At 42.3% G+C, this 25,017-nt stretch overlaps 1 protein-coding gene across 1 annotated transcript in view; it reads right to left on the reverse strand.

The window, feature by feature from the left end:
* Positions 1-25,017, reverse strand: part of tead3b (TEA domain family member 3 b) — a 35,672-nt gene that overhangs the window by 7,630 nt on the left and 3,025 nt on the right. The window contains exons 2-6 of the mRNA XM_061687515.1: positions 14,623-14,880; positions 5,852-5,916; positions 3,284-3,346; positions 3,074-3,136; positions 326-337 (exon numbers count right to left, since the gene is read on the reverse strand). Coding sequence (XP_061543499.1) covers positions 326-337; positions 3,074-3,136; positions 3,284-3,346; positions 5,852-5,916; positions 14,623-14,880 — 461 coding nt within the window. The remainder of the gene's footprint in view (positions 1-325; positions 338-3,073; positions 3,137-3,283; positions 3,347-5,851; positions 5,917-14,622; positions 14,881-25,017) is intronic.

Raw genomic sequence — 25,017 nt, forward strand, 5'->3', positions numbered from 1 at the left:
TTATTCATATTATTATTAGTAGTATTATTTCGGTGTTTCACGCTATTTATCTCATTGCATTTTTGTCGAGTCGAGAGCCCCAAAACAACAAAGCAGCACCTCAGCGAAGCAAGCGAGGATGCACAGCAGCGTTTAAAAGTGAGGCCGTTTCCTAAACGCTGCGCCTTGTTACGTGATAGCGAAGTAGGTGGAGGAGGGGCGGAGGGGGGGATTGGGGCGGGGGGGGGGGTGATGCCATGCCAGCAGAGGGCCATAAGGAGGCGCACTGATGCCGTTGATGCGAATAGGGGAAGCATAGCGTACGGCGCGAGTGAGATTCACTTACCAAATTCATCGCCTAAAGCAAAACAAAAAGAGAAAAGAACCGTTAGTTTGATGCACTTAAGCCGTCGGAGGAGTTTTGGGCCAAATGGAAATGTACAATGTCGTCTAATACATTTGTGTGGCGTGGGAAATTAACCAATTCCACTGAATTTAATCCAAAAATGATTATTCATCTACTACAAATAATCATCATCATCTTCTTCCTCATCTATCTTTGCCAGCAACGTATAGTGACAGGCAGCACAATTAAATGCTCTTCCACTAGATGGCAGAAGATGCAGTTAACGTGTATTACATTGAATAAGTACATTTGTGAGTAAATTAGGATGAGATCATCATTATTGCAGTGTATATAATTTTTGTGAAACTTTTTGTTCGGCGGTGTGCAGTGGGATTTTTTCCAAATAAAAATGTGAGCTTTTTCTAAAAAAAAACCACTCAATTAGTTCCAGACAGAATTCTTAACGTTCAGTGCGGTAAATCAATTGCTACACACATCCACTTGGAGAACTACAATATTTTACATAGAAGAAGAAGGAATCGCGTAAATGTTGATGTTTGTTTTTAGTCTCCACAGCTAATGATCCAACTGAAAAAAATCATTATAGTTTCAGTCTACCTTAATTGATCATTCCTGCAAACATTTTATTGTAATGCTTTGTTTGAATAAATGGCATAAAAATGGCATTTTTATGTGAAGCGTTTAAAAAATAGATTAGAATAATTTAACTAAGGTAAAAAGATGATTAAGGTTTATGATGTAATATTAGTGGATTTTTAGGAATATTTGTAGGACATGGGACTTTTGTATACGTGTCTTGTTTCTGTCAAAACAAAAAGGTAACTCAAGGAATTAATGATGATAATTTTGAGTGATGACCCCCCCCCACCCACACACAAACCTGTAAAATGTAGATTGTACATAATATACATAGAATGTACTGTACATTTTAATATGCTGAGAGGTAAATTAACTCATGAACATTTTTGGTTTACCAAAGAAACAATGGTGCATGTTCAACTGACATGTTTTTTTTTTTTTTTTTTAATTATTGTGCTGGCCTTATTTTTGTTCGTATTTTTATCATACATAGTATTAAATACAGTAAAAAATATAGATGTCAAAGTAGTCAACACATTTGCTACCGCTACTGCATTAGTTACCAGTACGAGGTTAATGTCACGGGTCTATTGTGTGTGCACATCGTACTGTATGAATGTGAATTTGCATTGGAGAAACAAACAAAAACAAAACAAAAACTGAGGAAAGAGACCAGAGGAAGAATTTTGTATGTGCATCTTTACAAACAGGACATTAGAAACATGAACGAGAGGAACGAGAGGGGTCAGAGTAGAGGGAACGGAGACAAGTCTCAGAGGTTGAAGAGCATGCTGCACAAGCGTGAAAGGCAAAAGCTTCTCACGGGCTCCTCGTAACAGCGTGTGTTGCATTCACTTTAGTTAAGTCGGCCTTTGCTTTCAAGGAGACATATTATGCCTTTTCTTCACAGTTTAAAACTCCGAACCCAGAGCCAAGAACTCAACCTGTTTCGATGGTGTTATCCGGTCTCCTGCAAATGAGCCGCTGCTCGCCCCCGTCCCCTCTACTACGTGTTGTGACAAGGCTTACGTCTTTCGTTACCATAACGACACAGGAAGGGGCTTGAAACGAGGCAAGCTGCCACTACTTGCCCAGAGTGGGAAGACAGAAGCAAGCGCTTGCAAAAACACGAAAAGCATCGATTTAGTTTTCACTCCTGGAGGCAGCACTTCATCACCTAGCTGCAGTATTATGAAAATTAGCTCCAATGTAAAGTCAGAATCTGGCAAAAATTATGAATGGCTTCCTTACAGTCACATTTTGGGAAATAGGCAGCTTACGAGAGAAAGCCATATTTTTATGTAGAAGGTCATCTTTTTATGACACGAAATGAGCTATGAGGTTTCTTCCTGTTGTATTATAGTTATGTGTTTTTTTAAATTTTTACAATCATCTACTGTAATTCTGACTCCTACCGTGTTAGCGTAGGTTAGTGACAGATTACGCACATTCCAACTTGCATAGAAATTCAGATTACTTCGCCACCGTAAGAACAAAACTGTTGTACTCTGAGTGCAGGCACTACTTGTTTACGCTATGTCAAATATTTAAACTTCGTTTCGCCCGAGACTAAAAGCAGTTAGTGCATAGTGACATCGCCAACTAATGGCCTGGCATGCACTTTACAACTTTTTGGTAAATGTTGTTTGTGATCGTTTTGACAATATTGTCATTTGTACACGAAACATTTCTCAACTTCTTCTACCTGGTTGTCTTAAAAGGTTCTCATAATGTCCATCTATCGGAGCCTCTGCTCTATTTTACTAAAACAGGGGGTCGTTGGTTAGTGCTAAACCATGACGCATTCCGACTTCTTTAGAAATTCAGGTTATGCTGTCACTATAGGAAGGGAACAACTCCGTATTCTGATAACAAGCAATTAAAAATACATTTTCTATCATATGTCCCCTTTAAAAATAGCTACATGTAGGTGTTAAAAAGCGCTACCTGTCTGACCACAGCATGCAAAAGCATTATTTTTTTTTGTCCAATATTCCTCAATAAAGCTGGAATTAGTTCAATACAAATGATGATTTTGTCGGCCAAGCTTGCGTCTGATTCACCTAATGCTATGATTCGAACGGAGTGGTTAGTGCAAAGCCAAGCCATATGGTCCAGCCCCGGTTGAGCCCGCCGTGAAGCGCATACCTTTAGCTTTGACTGGATCTCGCGAGATTTTCTCCGGGCGAGAACCTGCAAGTGGCTAGAAACCTGCACAGAAGAATAGCCAAAGAGGGAGGGAAGGAGGGAAAGGAGAGAAGACAAGAAGAAGAAGGGAAGAGAGAAGCCGTAACCAAAAGAGGAAAGAGACGCCCAGTCAGTGTCGCCAGAGAGGCGGGGCAGGTCGCCATCACCTACCTTGATACCCGCCTGGTATTCGCGAACTTTCTTCCGTGCTAACACCTGTATGTGACTAGAAACCTAAGGGGGTGTGAGAGAGTTTTTGAGCACAAAAAACACAACATGCATTAGGATGCATGCACACACACACATACACGGAAGCGCAACCTTAAACAATCGTACAGTGGAACCTCTAAAGGTCGGGTGAGTCGAACGTATTGCGAAGCGAGATCTCGGCAAATCTCGAGGGATTCGACCCACTAAGCATCTAAGGCTGGATCTATGTATACCACATGGTTCAAGTGGTACAATTCCCATGTTTTATTCTCGAGTGGAACAATTGGGTTATGGGTCATGGCAGCGTTGAATACGATATTTTTCGATTGAAATCAGGTCTGATACGCATCGAATATCTGCCAATGCAAGTGTAGCGTAAACGGACAGATTGGATGTACCTTATCGACGGCAGCAGCGTGCGTATATCGCATAAATACAGCAAAAGCATAGACGATGACATACGGTACAAATATGCTTCACAAAGGTGAGTTCATCATTAAATAAGCAAAACAATTGGCATAATGTCGAGGTCACCCTCATTTCAATCAATGGGTGGTAGAGTCCGCCCATGGAGCACAGTTTTTCCGTTTTGCAAATCACTTTGCAATGAAGCTGCGTGTGTGATGACAACCGGAGAACGAGAAAATGGAAAGGACAGAAAGTAAGGAAGCGGGACGCTCATTTCTCTGCTTGGTGCTCAATAAGGTCGTCCATTTTGGAAAATGCTTCAAACACAGAACCTCAAAACAGTGACGCCGACGTGCCAACAGCAATAAATAACTAAAAACAACAGAACGGACACTGCACGGCAAAGTCAGTGTTGAGTATTAATTCAAAGAGACTCGTCTCCCAAGCACACACAGTCGTCACTAGTAACCATATCCAGCAGTCAGCAAAGTGTTTTAATGTTGTAGAATGTCTTCATTTTTTATTTGTGATATCAAAAATTTTAAAACATTAACTGTACAATTAATGACACTTTTGTGTCTCCGATCTCCGGGTTTCCACTGTATTTAAATTAATATATACACACACAGACACACAGGTGTGTGTGTATATGTATATATATATATATATATATATATATATATATATATATATATATATATATATATATATATATATACTTTATTGTCAACAAATGCAGCTTACAGCTTGAATATCACACAGTAGAAACAGTCAGAATGATTTTTAAAACTGAAATTAGGTAGGAATGTGTCTTTTCAAAAGTATTTTCCTATTTAATCAATTCATTTAATGAATCTGCATAGTACAATGGTGCCTTGAGATACGAGACATCGTTCGGCCGATTGATTTGCTTGACTTGAGAACCCATCTGAACTCTCTTCAAAGCAAGAAGCAGTTTGGCAGATAGTGAACAAGTCTTCAAAAAAAAAAAAAACTCCCAGTTATGGTTTACTGTCAAATAAAATTTACAATTAGGTATTTTAAAACAACCACATAACTTGACATTGCAGCCCATTTAGCTTAATGACAAACAAAGCAAAACACCATAGACGGGCTAATGAATAGCACCAGTGTTGCGTTCTTATAACGCATTAAGCAACAGATATTTGAAAATATAGGGTAAAGCATCACTTGGAGACAGATAATATAGCAATACTCACATGGATATACAGTATTCGTTATCGTCTGCGAAGAACGACTAATATTAGTGTGGGTTACTGAGCAATTGTGACCATGTATATCCGTATGTGTCTATTATAGCGACGCCCGATGGCCATGGTGCACACACCAGAAGGAGCAGCACAATGTCCATTGAATTGAAGCAAAAACTGACAAAAACATTCTTTACATTCTATTTAATTATATCATTTCATTTCTTTATGTTTTATAAAGTGCACTATTACAGAGTGCTATTTTGTATTATTTAAAAAAAAAAATACAACCTTTTTTATTTGAGGGGGGTTGGGGCTGAAACGGATTGATGGCATTACATTCATTTCAACCACACCAGAAGCAGCACAATGTCCAGTCAATTGAAGCAAGAAATGTGGCAAACACTTAATTTGTTTACATTTTATTTATTTATGTCGTTACTGTATGCTTACCTAAAGTACAATGTTATCATTTGTTTGTCTTATTAAAAACACTTTACAAAATTGTGCTTTTTGTTTTTTGGGAGTCTGGAACGAATTAATGACATTTCCAATCATTTCAGTAGGGAAAGATGATTGAAGATATCAGTGCTGTGAGTTTTGAGTGTTCACGGAACGAATTAAACTTTCGTCTCAAGGCATCACTGTATGTGTTCAATTCACTTTTTGAATTGTACTTCTGAAATAAATGAACGTTTCTCCCAAATTTACATTTACTGAGATGCACCTATATCCAGCATTACAAGTAACCTAACCTGAAAAAGACTGATGTGAGAATAAGGAAGATTATGATGTTATTCATTTATAACTAAAAAAGACGATTCTGCATCTGCGGTGGTGTTTTGTGTTGGTGTGTCAATTAATAGAAAAACCATTGTTAAACACTCAAACAACACTTGTAACTATTTACCTGTTTCCTTGTGCGAGTTTTCCCCGTCCTCAGTTTGATGTACCGCGCTATCAATTCATTGCGACCTGTGTGGAGACAAATGCAAACTAGTCAACATAGGAGGCAAAAACACGTGACAATAACCAACGTTGGACAGAGGGTGGCGTTGTTGTTACTTTAAAAAAATAATAATACTGCATGTCAAGAAACGCTTTGACCTTTCCCGGCACAGACGGCGAGCAAACACACTTTTGTCACGGGTTAGAGGCCACAATAACACCTCTGTTCCCCATAGGTCACATTCATTTTAAGGCAACCCCATTGGAGATGAGGCACACAGGTCTTAAAAGCGGACGTCAGTAACTCAACGTCTGCGGCCTAATTACCGAGAGGGAGAACAGAACAGACATAACATCCACACGAGACATTCTGCACAAACTGTTTGCGCGTCTATTTCGGGCACGCGTGGTTTCCCCTCATGTTTCTGGTGCGTGAGAAGTGCTAAAAACACGATTATGTTGGCTCGGAGGGAAAAAATGCGCTTCATTCCGAGTCCTGCAAACTTGGGTTTCTGCAGCTTCAAGAGGGCTTGGACGGCAGAAACCGGCACACACGGAGTGACTAAAGCAGGGTGCACGCATACCGAAAACCTAGCCAAATTTGAGCCGAGGCCGGCGTGTCGCATGTGAAAGATTATCCCGAGTGATTATCCTGTGTGTGGGATGTGTTAAAAGTGATTTTTTTCCTCATTGATCCGCTGGGGAAACGGTTGGGGCTCCAAAGAGTACGACTAATCTTTCTTTTTGTATTTTCTGGCAGTCTGGCTGTCGCTATCATTTTAGACATGGGGAGGGGTGAGGGAGACAAATTGATTAGCAATAAACCGGCTTTTATGAGCAAATGATCATCTTTCAACTGCTCCTCTCCACAGTGGCCAAAGAACTAAATAACCAAACTGTCAAACTCTGATTGAGGTAAGATGACAGTACAGCATGTCCAGTCAGATAATTAACTGTCTGTTGGCAATACTGAACACAAAATTTCAGTGAAACATTTTTCTTCCCAGCAAGCTTATTTGCACACAAAACGGAAAAAGGAACCATTTTGTTCATATTATTTTTAAAAGTCCACATCTTCGGATTTCAGCCACTCAAATGATTTTACTTTCAGATTTCCTTCGTCCTCCATGAAAGCAGAATTTCCCCCCCCCCCATTTTCTGACATATTTTGAATGTAAAACTAACGCTGTCATTCCCAAGAGTGCCACGACTCTGTTTGAAATCTGAAAACCATCTGAAGCCCGGCCAAAACCTCAAAACACGACACTGGGATCAATTGTCCCCAAATATACAAGTTTTCAAAACCAGAACATGTGTGTATCTAAACATGGGAATATAAAAACGCAAATTAGCAATGAGTTAGTCAGACTTTTAATGTAAACGTGTTTTTTTTCCCCCTCAACATAAATCTACATATTGAAATATAGTCTCAACATGACAGATAGGAAATACTTGCAAAGCCCAAGTGATCTTTACACAATACAATACTTGATAAAAATAATACAATACTTGATAAAAATAAAATATTCTCATGATAGTTGCAAGATATAATGGCATGATCAAGTATCGGTCAAGTGGTGCCTTGAGATACAAGTGACCCAACTGAGGAGTTTTTGGAGGTACGAGCCCTCGTTCGGCTAATTTTTTGCTTTGAATTGCGAGCACCATTTTGTCACTTCAAACACAAGCAGCAGTGGGCAGAGTGACGAATTCTTGTTTCCTCACTAAAAGGTTTTGTATTTGAGAACGTCATGTTCAAGAAAAGTTTCTTTTTTTGTCTTTTGGAACAATATTTGATAAAAATAAAAATAAAACCCATTTTCACACAATACTCAAAGTGGTATTGGTGCATCCCCATCCCTAGTGTGTACCCCGCTTCAGTAATAGCATTGTTCAAAGCGCTGTCCACGCAGACACATCATGACGGCAAAGGTGTCCTCTTTGCTCATCCACTTTTTTAGCACTCGGCCTCCAGAGGGCCCCGCGTCTCGCAGTGACCATAAAAGTACAGCGGGGCCCTCGCGGAACTGCCTGCCCGATACCCCGCAAGCACCGCCCCCTTTCCGCCTGGGGCCAAAGAATGGACACGCCCTCTCCGGCGCCTCCGCATTCCTTGCATTCCTCCGAGCCTGACACATCTGTGCGAGCCAGTTTGATTGGCCCGGGCCTGCAAACACAGCCGGAGCTTGGCGGGCCGCACACATATACACACACACACACACACACTTTTAGCAGCCCAAGGAGAGGCGAGTGAGGTTACATCAGGGGTTACGGTCGGGGTGAGGGCCAAGGGGCTGCTGGGGTGGAAGGTTGACGGTTGAGGGTGGGGGAAGAGGGCGAGGGGGCAAAAGGGGCAGCTGATGCTGTAACTCTTGGAGGCTACACAAAGCCATCAGTGTCTCTGCCAACAACTGCCACCTGGCCGCAGAGGAGGAGGACGGCGGGGGAGGCCTGCCCACCCCCGCCCAAAACAACACCACTGTGTGACCCGGCACGGAGCAGACGGCAACACCTGCTGCCGACCGTCCCAGTAGAAGATGCCAAGCTCGCCAACTGTCACCCTCAACCTCTTCAAGCTAATCGGCATCCAAACCGCTAAGTTTTGCGACGAGTTGCGCACGTCTATAGGGGTAAAAAGCCGCTTTCCTCAAAGCTGACGATACTGTATGCTGTTCAAATTTAGAAGTGTTGAAATTCACCATGTACTCGGCACGTCTGTCTCTTCATTCAAATCTTGGCTCCGGGGTTCCTGCATGGAGTTTTGCACGTTCTCCCCAATTTTGCGCCGGTTTTCTCTGAGTTCGTTGTTTTTTGCAGCCCATCTGGTGGCATCTTAGTGCAAAGGAACTAACTGTTGAAGTGAGTTGAGGAGCTTCATTTAGACAATAGTAGGCCTTGGCCGCCAATATTGTGGCATCTACAGGCCATCCATGTACAGTATAAACTTGCAAAAAAAAATAAGACAACGACATGCAACGTGCCTACTTCAAAGCAGGACTTCGGAGCACAAGAGCAGGTCTACGATCGCCAACACAAAGTATCGATGTTAACTATAGAACGTATTGTAAGTGGTCGAGGACAGACGCAGCCGCTGATGCACTTTCAACTGTTTTATGAAACAAACAGTAACAAAATTGAAATGTAATAAGCACATTCCTACACGAGCATTCACTCGACTCGCGGAATGCCGAACGATTTCCCTGTGAACAGTCAGCTGCTAACCTGAGCGCAAAACAGCAAACTGTACACTTTCATTCGTCCCATGTCGCTCACCCGGCCGGGCACCACCTTTTAAAGTGACACACACTTAAAAGTCACTGATATTATAGTGTGGAATGTGACAATGGTGACCCCAAGTGGATAGCTATAACAACTGCATTTCACCTTCACATTTTGTTGTTTAAAATGGCAAAATGAATTTGTATCCAATTACTGGATACATTGATGGTATAATCGGTAGAATAATAGCTTTTTAACAATATACGATAGCTGCAGCCCAAGTACAAACATGGGGAGTGTGAATTACCCATTGATTTTCGATATTTTGCTGCAGTGCTTTGTCCCAGACACCCCCCCAAAAAAATTGTTGGGGTTCACTGCAATATCGAGGAAGAAACTATTTAATTTCGAGAAATCCCTCCAGCCCCCCCGCCCCCAAAAAAATAATCGCTGATGCGAACCTTTCCATGTTTTTACTTGGCCCACGTACCAACACCTCTACAAAGTTCCATGGAAATCAAGTTGCTTCAGTAGTTAAGCAATCCAGTAAACAAAATGCCAATTAAAACACAACGTCCTCGGTGGAGGTAATTATGTGAATCCTCTCCAAAAAGAGACACATGTGTATCATTTGAGGAGCACAAACAGTACAAGGAGATAATCATGAATGATTCACCTGGCGGTGTCAGAACAATGAACCAGTCGGACTGGTTCTATGAGTCATTTTCACCAGAACACACTGTTGTTGTGTGTGTGTGTGTGGGGGGGGCAGCAGCACAGCGGGAGTACACACACACGTACAGGGTCCTACTTCCGTGTCTTTTTGTGATCACCTCGACATCCTCCTCAGAAGGCCGCAGCCTCTTTTCCTGACAAGCCGCGCCCCCTCCCGCCCACCCGCACCCCCAACCGCATCACCACTGGAATTTTCCACTTCCACGCTAAAATAGTCAGCAAAAAGGTAATCTCATTTCACGCCACGTAACAACCCCCCCCAGTCTCCTCCCCACCAATGCGACTCTGCCCTACTACCCCCCCCTCCCCTCTCATAACATTGAGGTAATCCTAAATTGCTAGCATACTGCTCCGCAATGACTGAAAACATTCCGAACATCTCAGAGAGGGGTTGACAGCGAAGCACCCGGCATGCACCGTCGTCACTACGACCCTGCACAGGCACAAGTTCTGGACGTGCTGACCTTGCACACTTTTTATTCCCAAAAAAATCTAAATTGTGATACATGCTTCCCTCAAGCACTAGTAGCTTTATTTTGTTTGTTTGTTTGTTTGTTTACTACCCAGAGTGCATTGCAGCAACGAAAGCTGCACAGCTGATTGTGTGCGTGTGTGTGTGTGTACGTGCTTGACACACCTGTCAGGGCCCGAAAAACGCAGGTGAGCGATATGTCAAGCACAGCCCCAAAGCAAAAGAAGACAGGTGACATTTTTTAATACGCCGTGTAAAATTGCGTGACGATAGGAATGAAAGCGTCCAAGTGTTTTCGGTTTGCTCATCCTGGAAATATGTGCAACGGCCACAAGGGAAGTGAAATTTCACGGTTATAAATCATTCAATGTTAAAAAGGAAAGGAACAACAATGCTCGTTGTAAACGTCGACTCAGCACAATTAGCTTAGCTTCAATACTAAGACCAAAAAAAAAAAAAACAGGAACAATGCGGCAATATGTCATTTCTCACCATCATAACTAATATGATTTAAATAAACACTTTTTTTAAGAGGATGTTCGTTTGAAGGCCACTTCCTGTTTACATTTTGCAATAAACCCAAAGGGTTTCCTGATAGATTTTGGTGGGAATCCACCCACAAACTAAAATCTGTTATTCCCAAAACTGTTTTTGAGATGTGATTTTCACACACACAGCTACCCCAAATACATCAAAACCACTTTCGATACGGTTATTTGTGGGCTAGTTCTTGTTTACATTTATAGTACATTTACATCATGATGAGAATCCACCTAGACAAAAAAACCTAGTTGTCCCTTAACTTTGTTTTCAGAAAGAAGGCGTTCTTGCATTGGCAACACCCTGCAGTAGAGGGGGCGAGTTGAGCAGTGGCTGATTTGCATGAGAGAGGACCGCCCCTTCAAAACAGGCAAGAAAAACAGGTTGAAAGGTTTAATTTTTCATCCTTGGGATATTTTTAGTACCACCATTGTAAAGGCTCAATAGAGAATTTCTTCTGCTTAGAAACGAGCGGCGTTATTATGAACATGTGTGACTTATTATATTGGAGAGCCGGGCTGCTTGAACTGGCCGCCACCCCGCCAACGTTATGGAAATGACTGGTGATGCTACTGGGAAGTCTAGACAGCCCCGTGGAGCCAAAACGACACATGTAGCTGGGCCCTCTTGATAAGGCAATGGAAATTTGAAGGGTTTCCCACCGAGCGAGAGGCGTCTGGGCAGAATGTCTGGAATTCCCGATGGTCACGGATGACTAGCGCGCGTTCGGAGGCCGTCGGGGAGAGAGTGAGACGACGGCAAAAAAAAAAAAAAAAAAAAAAAAAAAAAAAAACGGGAGTTGTTAACATTCCCATAAGCTTGTGTCACGGCAGCTTTTAGACATCTGAGGTCATCGTCTTGCAAGGAGGTTTTAACTGGACCAGGCCTCGGATGACTTGGTTGGTCTTGACAGTTTGTCGCTAAGGGGGTCCGGTTTGTGAGCACACCGCCTCTTTGTCAACGCACCATTGCACAATGTACACGCAACGGTGCCATGCTAAACAGGACTTGAGAGCTATTAAATCCCACTTAGCCAGGTTTGGCTTGAATGCCAAAAGGTGAATTAAAACAATAATAGTAATAATAAAAAAAGAAATCACAGTCAGCCAAATTTCTCCCCAAGCTAACTGGCCTTTTTTCAGGAAACTCAAAGCAGAATCAGCAGAAATGTCTACTTCACCAAACAAGGCAGCATGATGAAGGACCATGTCAAATTTAACCGTTTTGTTACAGTTAGGAGGTCGCGTGGTAGGCTAGTGATGAGCAAATCTGCCTCACAGTTCTGAGGTTCATGGTTCAAATCTTTCCGCTTGGAGTTTGTACAGTATGTTCTCATATCAGTAGTTGCCTGCTTGCCAATTTTGGCCTTCTATATACAAGCGAACTTCTCAAAACAAAACAAAAAAGCAGCTTTTTGAACTCTACGTTTTTGTGCACTTAACACATTCACTGCCATTGACGGCTTTAGAAGTGAGAAGGCTGGCAGGGAATGTTAATGAAGTGGTCTTTTACAGACAATTGGCTTGAGTTGAGAATTTTACCAGGCAGAACGGTCACAGTCAAGAGGTTCTGAGTTCAATTCCCGGTTTCGACTTTGCATAAACATCCATCCATCCATCCAGTTTCAAGTTGATGTCAAAGTTTTAATGTGCTTCAATATACATGAGTTGAACCTACTGAGAAACTGAGGGGGAAAATATATATATACATCATCAACAGTGTTTTCTGTTGCTCGCAATAAGGAAACTCAGGAAAAAGATGTTGGCAGGGTTTTGAGTGCTGACTCCGCAAGTACCTCACCATTAAATTAAGCAATAAAAGATGAATTGTTGTTTTTTTTGAAACTATAAACTAAACTATACAACTGGATCAACAAGTTTTTCTTAGGGCCTGCAAGTAATATTGTTGAATATGTATAGTTTTAAAAATATAATAGTTTAGTACTAATAATAACAACAACATAACATTTTCTCTACCACTTATCCTGTACATGGTCTATCTCAGCTGACACCAAGCAAAAGGTGGACTACATCCTGAATTGGTAGCTAATAAATCACATTAATAATAATAATAATAATGATAACATATTGTATACGATAATAATATTTTGTCCAACCAAAAAACCACAAAAGAATGTGAGCGCATCAGTAGAAAAAGCCAGCCGAAAGCGCTAAAATGAAAACTAATGCCTCTAAAATACATGGTCTGTCAGCCGTGATTGATGTTTTTTATGGCCGCATCAAATTCAACTTTTCGGGACTTGATGGACAATAATTAAAGGGCAGGAAAAAGATTTACAAAGCACCACTGGAAGGGGTTGGAGGGATGCATTTCATTGGTGAAAATAAAAGTTTCCAAAAACCAGAGAGAGGTTTGTTGAGGACAGGGCCCAGTGCACTTCCTGTCAATCAGCATTCGCCACTGCTTGATAAAATTTCCGACCTCAGAATCTCATTAGAAGAGATGCGAGTGAGGCATCGGAATAAGTCGATACTGATGTGCTTTGAATTCCCCGCACCTGGATGCCCCTCATTCGACGCAGGGACTTGCCAAAACAAATCCATCTGGAGCTCTGTGGGACATTCAAAGGTGCAACAGCTGCAATTTAATGAATGCGCTGCAGGAAACGACTCTAGACAAGCATGTGTACGCGTCCTGTGTTCCCATGTGCTGATTCCCGCTGTGATAATTCGGCAGAAACGTCCTGCATCGAATTCAGGACTCAAACCGCAGCAGCAGAAGAGGAAAGGGGCAGGTGTAAATCAAGCACAGAGATGCTTTCGGCACAGCAAAAACCTGCTCCGAGTGCCGGTGCGACCGGAAGAACCTGCCCCCAGGTCACAGCACGACGTGCGCAGACTTGTTGCACAGAGTTGAGGCTGGAGAGTAAAAAAACTGGCTCTCATAAGGAAACTGTGACATGAGTGCCAAAGAAAGAAATGCTCAAGATTTGCTTTGGTTAATACACGATTCTATAGTTGTTGCCATTATGGTTTGCTTGTTGTTCGCAAATTCATCTCTCCTGCTTCAGATTACTTTAAAATTCAACCCAGATCTGATCCAATTTCAGTCTAACGCTGACAATCTGATTGAACATGATCAGGCCCTCACATCTCTGTCAACCCTTATCTGGTTTTGACCAAATTTACAATGTGCATGCAGTCGGAAGCTGTAAAATGAATCACATTCTCTCCAAATCTGATCCAACTTGAATCGAACACTGACAATAACATTTAACATGATCAGATCCTCACATCTATGTCAAATCTGATCTGCCATGTGTATCCAGTGCCAGAAATGTTAACATTAAACCAAATTCAAACCAGATTGGATTCGATCTAAATCCAACACTCACAAGACCAGTCTCATATGTCTGTGAAATCTTTTCTGATTTGGACAAATTTTGCCATGTGTACTGAGTGCTTGAAGCATAAACAGTACAATAAATTCAATCCAGATCCAATTTAAATCCAGTATTGGCAATCCCATTTAACATGATCAGGCACTTAAAAGTGTTCAAGTTTATGTAATTATTCAGAGTAAGAAGCTGTAATAAGAAACCAAATTCAATTTAACACTGACTATCCCATTTCACATGATGAGACACTTATATCTCAGTCAAAGCTTGTCAGATTTTCTACATTTGCTATGAATATGCCGATTAAAACTGGAATGTCAAACTACAACAGATTGCACATTTGCTAACAATTCAACAAAAATGTGTTTCCGCTTTGTGGGTACATTGACTTGCGATCCGGTCGACTCACCATACATCTTGCCCTCATCCGATAGGATGATTTTCCTCCGGCCACATGGCGGATAGATGGCGAGGGCCTCCTGAAAACTCTGCTCGATATCCGGGCTCCACACCCCCTCGGCGTCGCCGTCGATGGCCTTGTCCTCGTTGTCCCCGCCGTCCAGCCCATCTTCTGGGCTTCCGTTGGCACTCCAATCGTGGGACGCAATGGTGGCGACTCCCCCTGGGCCCGACCCCGAGCCCCAATATGAAAGGATCGGTAGGGGAGCTGTATTAAAAAAATATATATAAATAAAAAATTTTTTTTTTTTTAAAAAGCACTTAGTTTTAAATACATTTGTTAGAAAGGAAAGGTTTTGCATGATTCTCCACAAAGCAAAATGAAAGTCCTCATTTATTTATTTATAGAGAGGCTGACCTCAAAAGAAAATGCTAATGTGAGAACACATGGTCCCAAGATGTTACAATTTAAGAGATGTTAACTCGAGACATGCAACATAAAAACCGAGATGACGACAGCCTAAAACAAATATTTAACGTCCACACAAAAACACCTGAATGTACAACAAAAATTATTTGTTATGTTCATGGAGGGTCAGAAATGCTAACATGAAAATGATCCACTTCCAACATTGACAATCCCATTCATCAACAACAGCCACTTTCATCCTCGATTATCTCATTTGGAAAAAATCTATGTGCATATTTAGTCAGAAATTGTAACATGAAACCCAATTCAGTCCAGATCTGATCCAATTTAAATGCAACGTTGACAATCGCATTTAATATGCTGAGGTACGTAAAAATCTCTGTTAAATTGTAACCTAATTTGACAAAATGTGCTGTGTGTGTGCAGGGTCAGAAGTTGCAACATGAAGCCGAACTGAATTCAGATCTGATCCAATTAGAACCCTACACTACCAATCCCATTTAACATGCTCAGGCATGTAAACATCTGTATTAAATCTTATGTCAATTTGACATAATGTTCTATATGTAGGAAACATCTACAAAAAGATCAAACCAAATTAATTCCAGACCTAATCCAATTTTAATTTAACAATGCCAGTCTTATTTAACACAATCAGGCAACCAAATCTTACCAAATTTTGTCCAGGTGAGCTATGTATATGCAAAGTCAGATGGTTCAACATGAAACCAAATTCAATTCAGATCTAATCCAATTTCAATCCAACACCGACAATCCCGTTCAACATGATCGCTACTAAAATCTGCTAACTCTTACCAGATTAGGACACAATTTGTTATATGTATGCAGGGCCATATTAATATAGATCTGATCCAAGAAAGCAAGTACAACAAGGATAATTTGTGATTGTTTATGTACTGCATCTATCCTGCCATCTATCTAATCTATCTTTCGTTTACATCTGGTTATCTCACTTCACCCTTAATAAAATGATTCCATGAGTAATAATTGCTCATATTTTCTGTCTTTGCATTGATGAATGAAAATAAATTCAAGATAGACCATGAAATGAACTTTAAAGAGCTCACTAATCAGGACTGGCCTCGGAGAATGCCTGTGGTCTCGGAACTGTCGGAACTGTGTCTCAATGCGGTCGGATCGCAGCCGACGGCGAGCAGAAATCCAAAGTGTTTTTCAAGCTGCCTCTGCAGCCTCGCATTGTCTATGAAGTAACCACGAGCCTCTCCCCCCAGAGAGGTTCTTTTTCTACTTCGTGCAGATGCTGGTGAGTGGGAGAGATGAATAAGAAACGATCAATGTTTCTGGTAATGATGTTTGGTGATTTCTCCTTGCTTGTGTGAAGCTTCATGGCTAGAAAATAATCTCATTTGCACAGTCTTCAATGAACCTAACTTGCTTGATTTTGGAGTATGGGAGGAAGATGGAGTACCCCACAAAAAAAAAAAAAACACGCAAGCACAAATAGAACAATTCAACACAGAAATGCCAGAGGTGACATTCGAACCCAGAACCTCAAAAACTGTGAGGCATACATGCTTACCACTTGACGACCAGAAATGGAAAGATAAAAAAAATGACCCAGCTTTGTAATAATTCCCAATAAAGAAATGTCCACTCCGCATATAATTAAATACCTGATACTGTACATCAGTACATGTACTACAAAAAGTGATAAAAAAAACAAAAAAACAAACAGGCTCCAATAATACGGAACTGCCATAAAAGTCATACTGGTAAATTTAATAAAACATTGAGAAAAGAGAAAGCAGTTTCAGCCCATGTTGAAATCTCAAATGCTGTCAAAAAATATTTAATATGATCCAAATAAAATGTGTTCTGCAGCAGACAATAAATCCTCCTTGGTTCCCGCCGATGGGGTAGAAAAAGCCCTGACTGTGTGAAATCACATTTGCAGGCTTTAAAAAGCATAACGGCATAACAGGTGGCGGCGCTATAACCCCCAGCACCAGGCCGTTGTAGCCAATCAGAAGCCGGAAGGAAGTAGTAAGCGCCGTGACAGTAATCAAGGAAAACAAATGGTACAATTGTGGACTGCCAGCAAAGTAAGGCTAGGCCTGAATACAGGATGTCCTTGGTTTACGACAGTCCAGACATTTTCTTCGTTTCATTGCTTTATATTTATAACCTAGGGGTGCTTTCCATCCAAATATGTATTGTACTTATGACATTTAAAGCTTACAAATGCCTCGCAATGAACTAGTTTGCACAGCACTTGGAAGACTACGTCGGATCGCGTCACAAGAAAGGCCCCCTCGCTTACCGCCGTTTTTGATTTGAGCGATTTATATTCATGGCATTGAAGTGATTTTTTGTTACACTATTTGTTTTTGTTATGAATTTACCATTGTGTTCGCGTGTGTAGGTTACTTCAAGACTACGCCGTGTTCCGACTTGCATGTGATCACCAAAACCACCATGGCTCGCTGGCATCAATCTATTTTCTGTCCCCTTTATCCTCATTAGGATCATGGGTGAGCCTGACTTTAGGCGTCAGGAGCTGGGTTCACCCTGGAATGGTCGTTGGCCAGTTGCAAGGCAGACAGAGACAATCAACCATGGACAACCTATGGACAATTTAGAGTCGACGGACAAGTTAAGAGTCTTCAATAACCTAACACTTTTTGGAATGTGGGAGGAACCTCGAGTACAAATTCAAACTGCACATCGAGATTTCAACCCCAGAATCTCTTGACTGTGAGCCAGACGTGCTAACCGCTAGTCCACCGTAGAAAACAAGTTTAAATTACCCTTTTATTTTGCTCTTGTTGAAAATTTAGTTTTACGTTTACAAAAAGCCACTAATGGCAATGGGAGAGCTATTGATTTATTTGAGAGGAGATTTTGCCCTGGAAATACACAGCAGCATTCGGTCGCACGCTACAACGAACACGATATCGTCGACCCCCGATTACAGTTTGACAAATAACCACACGTCAGGCTGCTAATTTTAGCCGGTGAGGCCTCAGCGATGGCAGAACCCATTAAACAGGGTCAAGCCATAAAAACTCAACACTGCACACTGAACTCGCCCTGGACACGCTCATGCGTTGCATCACCAGGTGATACAGCGGGTACATGGTGTGAGGCTTTGGTAATAGTAATAACAATAATAATAGAGTGGTGAATGGAGGGTGGAGGCTAGAAAACAAATGTCCCCCACTAAGACAACAGCAGATCTGTTCAAGTGAGGCGCTTAACCGTGAGTGCGGCCTGAAGTCCAGACATGTCCTTATTAAGAAAGGGCTGCGAGCGCTCACTGTTTCTCCTCCTGCCTCCCTTGTGTCAAACCGACGCCCCCGACCCAGACTCCCCCCTTCCCCTTTCCAACCACCCCACCCAGCGTCGGGAACGTCTCTACCCAAATAAGGACAGGAGACTAGCGGATGGGAGGAAAGGGGCGGTTGTGGCTCGGCCGGAAAGTTGGTTGGTTTGTCGGGAGAGCGGAGGGGTGAGCGAGAAGGGGAGGGGCCCAACGGGGGGTTGATGGGGGAGGGTGTGGGAGGGGGTGTTGTCCAATTTTGGCTTCCACATTGGGGTTTGGAAAACAGAGGGATTGTTTGAGCCAGCATGCAACATCAGCACAGCGGAGGGCGCGGGGGGATTGGAAGTGGAGCGACAATTTGTTTCAGTGCATCCTCCGGTTCAGCGTCTCGTTATTTCAACTGAGCACTTAAAGGAGACATAATTAGGGATGTACCAATACCACACTTTTTGAGGCCTAGTACAAGTACAAGTGCTTGTATTTCAGTAATCGCCGATACTGTGTACCGATACTTGATAATGCCATTGTCTTGCAACGGTGATGAAAATGTGTTTAAATTTAACCAAATATTTTGTAAAAACACAAAACATGAACTTTTCTTCAATATGGCGTGTGTTTTCACCCAAATACAACACTTTTAGAAAATAAAAACTTGTCATTACGGACATTTTAACATCCAATTGCGTGTTTTTCTAAAAGTCTTACCACACATTTCACTTCATTGTATTTCAGTTATCTCAGTCTGAACACTAGGTGGTACTATGTAAAAGGAGTGCATAGAGAGGAGACAAAGAAGAAATAAATAAAAAAAAGAAGGTGGAAATGGATGTAGTAATACAGATGCCATGTTCTCTCTGTGTTAACTACAAAATAAAGTGAATAAAAAGAAATACCAGACTGTTTCTTGAGATGTTATAAAATGAAACTGCGACAGGACAACTGAGCTGAGACTTTAATAAACCATCGCTTTGACTTCACTTTAGTCGACGGGCTGCGCCACGGCTCAGTCGGAGCCCATCAGCGCGGAGTCGAGCTGGCGAGGGAACTCAAAACTCAGTGCTTGCCGGATGGCTTGCAACGGTGGCCGCCACCGTCGCCGCCCAAGGAATTTATAATCATTTGCAGTTGGCTAAAAGTGCTGTCACTCGTGGTTACCTTAAAGTTTCTCCACATGGCTGACATGGCCAAGAAGGTATAAGTCAGGCTGGTGAATTGGTACCGGTATGTAATATCGGTGCAGTTTTAGGAGTAAGACTACAGTACAGACATACAGTATTGGCACCGATATCGGAATTAGTGCATCGCTAAACATATACATTTTTTACACCGTGTAAAACATTTCCCAGGTATCTTAATATAATTTCAGCGACATGCTTTTTAACAACAGGATCAACAAATACAGTACACAACATTATTTCTTCCTGATTTTTTTTTTTTTTTTTTTTTAAATGAGCAGCGGAACAAATGCCAAGTAAAGCTTCTGTGGATCTGCGCATGTAGCAGACACACCAAATCACGCCCTCCCATCCCCACTACGCTGAAAAACTCACAGATGGAAGGACACACTAATCTGGGCATCCAACAAAACGCCATGCAGCTATGTTAACACTGGGCTTTAACATGAAAAGTGTTTCAGACAGTCACTTGAAATAGCCTTCACAAGATAATCTTTCAGAAATATCTGTAGGGCTAACGATATTAAATTTGTTTATTATCCCAATTGTCAAGTCATTGGATTAAAAAAAAAAATTAATAAATACAAATCACCCTGATTCGCAGCCATCGCGAGAAATATTTCTGTGTGAGTCTGCAGTAACATTAGTCCGTGGAGAAAAATTATTACTGCGACGCTTCGGGGCCAAGATTTGACTTCGACTTTGTTATAAATGGTTTCAGCCTGAGGAATCTGATAATTGTGCCTTGGCTAATTTTGATCGCAAGGGAGGGAAAATTAATTCTTAAATGTGGCCTCATTGTTTGTGTGTGTGTGTACCCCGCTTAATCTGACTGCAAACGAGGTGAGTCTGTATCAACTGCGCCTCTGCTGGTTGTAACCAAGTATTGAACGACCCCAAAAAGGTGATCAACAATTAACACAAACTGCCTGTCCCTAAAGTGAAGAAAAACTCCAAATTGGAATTTCCTTTTTTATTTTTAATTGGTTGGGGAGAACCAGACAATATCAAGCAATTCAACACTGTAACTACTAACTTCAAGACCAAAAAGCTCCACAATGTGACTAGATGACACAATGAAACACTCAAACTTGACACACAATTCACACAACACTCTTTCCACTTTCTGGGAGTCAGGCCACGGGACGCCCAGACCAACATGCAAGAAAATTCCAATGTGCAGCTGGAATGTAAATAGCGCTGCTGCATGCGCACGTTCATTCAAACAACGCCATTCATGCCCCGCACACACAAGCCTTCTTTCCGATACGTGTTCTCAGCACCCGACCACGGTCGCCTCGCTACTTCCTGTTCTCTGCAGTCGGATTACCTCAGCCGCGAATCCCGCTGGCGACCGGCCGGCGTTTATTGCCCTGCTTCCTTTCTTCTTTGGGGAGAGGATTGTGCGAGTGTCGAAATATGCCACCGAAATCCAGTTTTTACAACTGAGTCACTCGCAGGGCTGCTGGGTCACATGCACGGGAGGAAAGCAGCTGGTAAGGCAGGAAAGAAAGGGATTCCTTTGCAGGGATTTTGTAGAGCACAGGCAATGGCGAAAAAAACAACAAAAAGTACATTTTCCTAGACAGGACAACAGAGCAGTTTGTTTGCTTTTTTCCTTGCCAAAACAAGAGGCCTATTATTTTCAAACGTGACACAAGATGTCCGAGGGAGCTGCGTTGAAGGGTGATATCAACGAGTTCCTTCTCAGCATTTTACCAGTCACATTTGTTTTCTAACTAACCTCCTTAAAAACCTATTCATCCATTTTCTATACCACCTAGCTGCTAAGGGTTGCAGGGAACTAGAGCAGTGGTCCACAACCACCGGGACATGGACCCAGCGATTTGGTACCACGCCAGTCCTGGCACTTTCCTGACACACATTAGTGAGAGGCCTTACTAGGAATTGGTTTACCATTTAGCTACCCGATGGGCTAGAATAAGTACCTAATCAAGTCTTTGCTGAGTCCTTCGTAGTCACCAACACCCTGACTCACTTTCTCCTCGCACAAACACATATTGTGAACACATTTCCATCAAGGCGATTGTTTTTGTTGGTTCAGTTCTTTTCATTTGACATTGTCTTGAAACCTAAATGTTTGGTCTCCGCACACTAAACCGCAAGCGTTGCTAGTGTCGAAGGGCGCGCACAGATGTAGAGGGAGCGATTTCGATCTGTACGAGAGACCTCCAAACCCCGAGCCTCCACACCTCCTCAACGCCGCCGCCCCTCTGCACGCCAACACACACACACACACACACACACACACATTTGACAGGGGAAAAAACAGGACTTGGCAGCCGAAAGGAGCAGCTGCTCTCAAAGGTCGTATTACAGGAGAAAGAAAACATTTTAGCTTCTTGCTCTGTGACAAGAACATGGCTTTCGCCCCGTCCTCACGCCATTGAAAGGCCTTCTTGCTCTGTGTTTTCCACTTCCTCCCTCGCCCGGATCTGTGCAAAATAATATGCAATAATTAGAGCCACGCTGCCCTCTCTGCTCCTCCCAAGTGTATGTTTGGCCCTAATAAATTTCGCTGCAGCTCCTCCAATAACTTCCTCCTACTTCCTATCTGGCACAGAGCTCAGGAAACAATCAGCCGAAAGTGAGAGGCGCACACGCACGCACGCACGTACGTGCACAACCCCTCGTCGAGTTAACATTTGCACTGCGATACCAGCTGAGAGAAAAACAATAGTTTTGAGAGTTAAGTCCCACTCGCAGGAAGACTCATTTACCGTGCGGAAATAACATCACCGCACATCTTTCTCACGATACATTTAACAAAATTGCCAAATAACAGCCAAAACGGAAGCTACGGAGCATTTATCGGCAAACGCCTTTTACACAGAACTCGGCAAAGGCAGAATATTGCCTCAAGCGTGTGTACGCTTTCACATAGCAACACCCCGCCATGAGCTAGTTAAATGACATCAGCGTCTGTCATGACAGATGCTTTCAACACAACAGGATGGGAGGAGCAAGAGTGCAACTACATACCCCGAAGGTGGAGAATTGCTAAGACCACTTTGTCCAAAATGGGGGAAAAAGCTTAGCTAAACTTAGCTTAGCCATATATAGTTTGGATCTACATTTTAGGTCCAAGTGGCCAAGTTCAAATTAATGCCGATATCCAATTTGTTTGACTATTTCCATGTAAATTTCAAACGACACATTCGGATTGTGCCGTTTTAGGCACTTCACGATTCCATTATATTATTCAAGTATTATCTATGTATCCGGGCTCCAGTGTCCACATCAGAGCCCAAAAGCCCTTTTTGTTAACGACGGCATATGGTCGTAAATCCTTGCCAATAAACGTTGTGATGCGTGATGATATTTGTTTCCCTCTTTCAGAGCTGTTTTGATAATAACCCGAGCTGGACACGCGTGAGGCGCTGTCACGTTTGTAGTGTTACTACGGTACTTACTGTTAAATCTTTGTATTATTATTTTTAAAACACGCCAGCCTTTAAACTTAAGTGAATCTCACGCTGGTCTTTTCGTTCAGGTGTCTGGGTGGCACGCGCGACTTTTACTTTCTATTTTATTGTTGTTGCGTTGTTTGGCCAGGCGCGAGTGTTTATATGTCACCGTCGTGTCATAAAGCTGCCGCTGACTGGGTATATCCATTTGCTTCGGACATCTGAAACATACATTTTTATACACGATATCCGATTCCTTGCGAAATCGGAATTGTGTTGCTTGAACCTTGCTGTGTAAATTCAGCCTTACTTGTTTTCTCGTCCCTCCGAAGTTTCACACCGAAATCCGGCAAAGATTGTCGTTTTACAACGGTAACAGAAGATTAAGGTAGAATATTGGCCTAACTATGCCGCAATCATACTTACATATTTCTGAACATTTATTTTAATTTCTTCATATGTTTAACAACATTTTTTTTCCAGAATTTGATTTGCCCCTTCCGAATCCCAGACTTTGGGCCTCCAATCAGATTTAGGCGTATCGAGCGCCAAGCTTATCGAACTTAAAATAATAATAATAATAATAACTAGATTGAGTTAAAAAAAAAAACTAAAAAAAAGTAAGCCTAGCGTTAAGATAAATTTAATCAGCAAGCCTCCTCATGTGACTACTTTATCCGGTGACGGTCATCTGACCTGAGCGTGCAAAACGGTGGCTAAAACCAATGCTAATGCTGCATATTTAGGCATAAATACTAATAAATACTTATAGAAAAAATCCTTTTAACACAGCAGGACGGGACAAGTGAGTGTCAGGTGTCGGGATGACTTTGTCAACCAATTCCTTTTACAGGCAGTGTAAAAGGGCAACAACCACTGGCTTTGATCACCTTCCAATCGCCATCCACGTGAGAATTAAGCGCAAATCCATCTGGAAAAGGAAAGACAAGCGGCGCGCCAGACTTGCTGCTGTTCTTTCTTTTCTTCTTGGTTTTTTTTTTTTTTTTTTTTTTGCTCCAAGAAAGCCTGAATCAGCACATTTGGGGAGAAAAAGAAAAATCAGAAACTTTCCAGGGAATGTAGCGGAGGGAAACCAATCTCGCCTGGATTGGTCATTTTGTGGCGAGGAGCGGTTACAAGTCATAATCTGTGAACGCTCCAGGACATGCACGGCCTTGCAACCAATGAACTCATCGCAACATATAAATTGTGGCATAAAAAAAGCGATTAAACGCCGTCAATGCTCATGGCTTTGATTGTGCGGGGCGATTTGAGGAGGGGAGGATTTTCATCAGGGGAACTCTGAGCCAACTTTGTAGCGCACTTAATGTGAGCCTATTCATAACAGTCCTACCATTCGGACAATTGCGCACTGTTATAATAAGAGCAACTAAAATTAATACCTCTGAGCCGCAAAGGGAGATCCTCCCCCAACCCAAACAGCCTGAACGCGGGGATTAAAGTGGTTTCACATGAGTGCCCTTGGGTCAGCAGAACTGGAGTGTGACACACTGCAAGTTTGTGTGGAGGTGTGTGTGTGTGTGTGTGTGTGTGTGTAGCCGAGAATGCTTGTCACAGTAGCCCACACACACATAACCTCATAGTCAGTTATTTCCCCTCTTCCCATTTTTTTTTTTTTTTTTTAAGGGTATGTTCAAGTGGAACGTGACTCGTAGGGTCGGGCAAGGAGAGCGATGTAAAAAAACAAAGACGACAGTGTTCCCGAACGCTCCCCTGCATCGGCTTATCTAGGAAAAGCTCACGGTCTGGAGGAGACTTAAAGCCTGTGCCGCATATTAGCGTCCAGACAATGGCGATGGACTGGACGCTCTTTGAAAACTACTCCAGTATAATGTGTACATAAATGGACGAGACGAAAGATGTCAGGGACAAGACTGTAGACCTGTGCAAGCCTGGAATGGGTTCCAAAACCAACAGCAAAATGCTTGTTGTGAAGGTGACAACTATTTGTGGCATTATTAAAAAAAGAAAAAATAGAAATGAACCTCACTTGGCCTCGGTCTGGAGCTCCACGCAAGATCTTTCCTCGTGGAGTGAGGAGGATCAT

The sequence above is a fragment of the Phycodurus eques genome, chromosome 10 (assembly GCF_024500275.1).
Source record: "Phycodurus eques isolate BA_2022a chromosome 10, UOR_Pequ_1.1, whole genome shotgun sequence".
Taxonomy (NCBI): domain Eukaryota; kingdom Metazoa; phylum Chordata; class Actinopteri; order Syngnathiformes; family Syngnathidae; genus Phycodurus; species Phycodurus eques.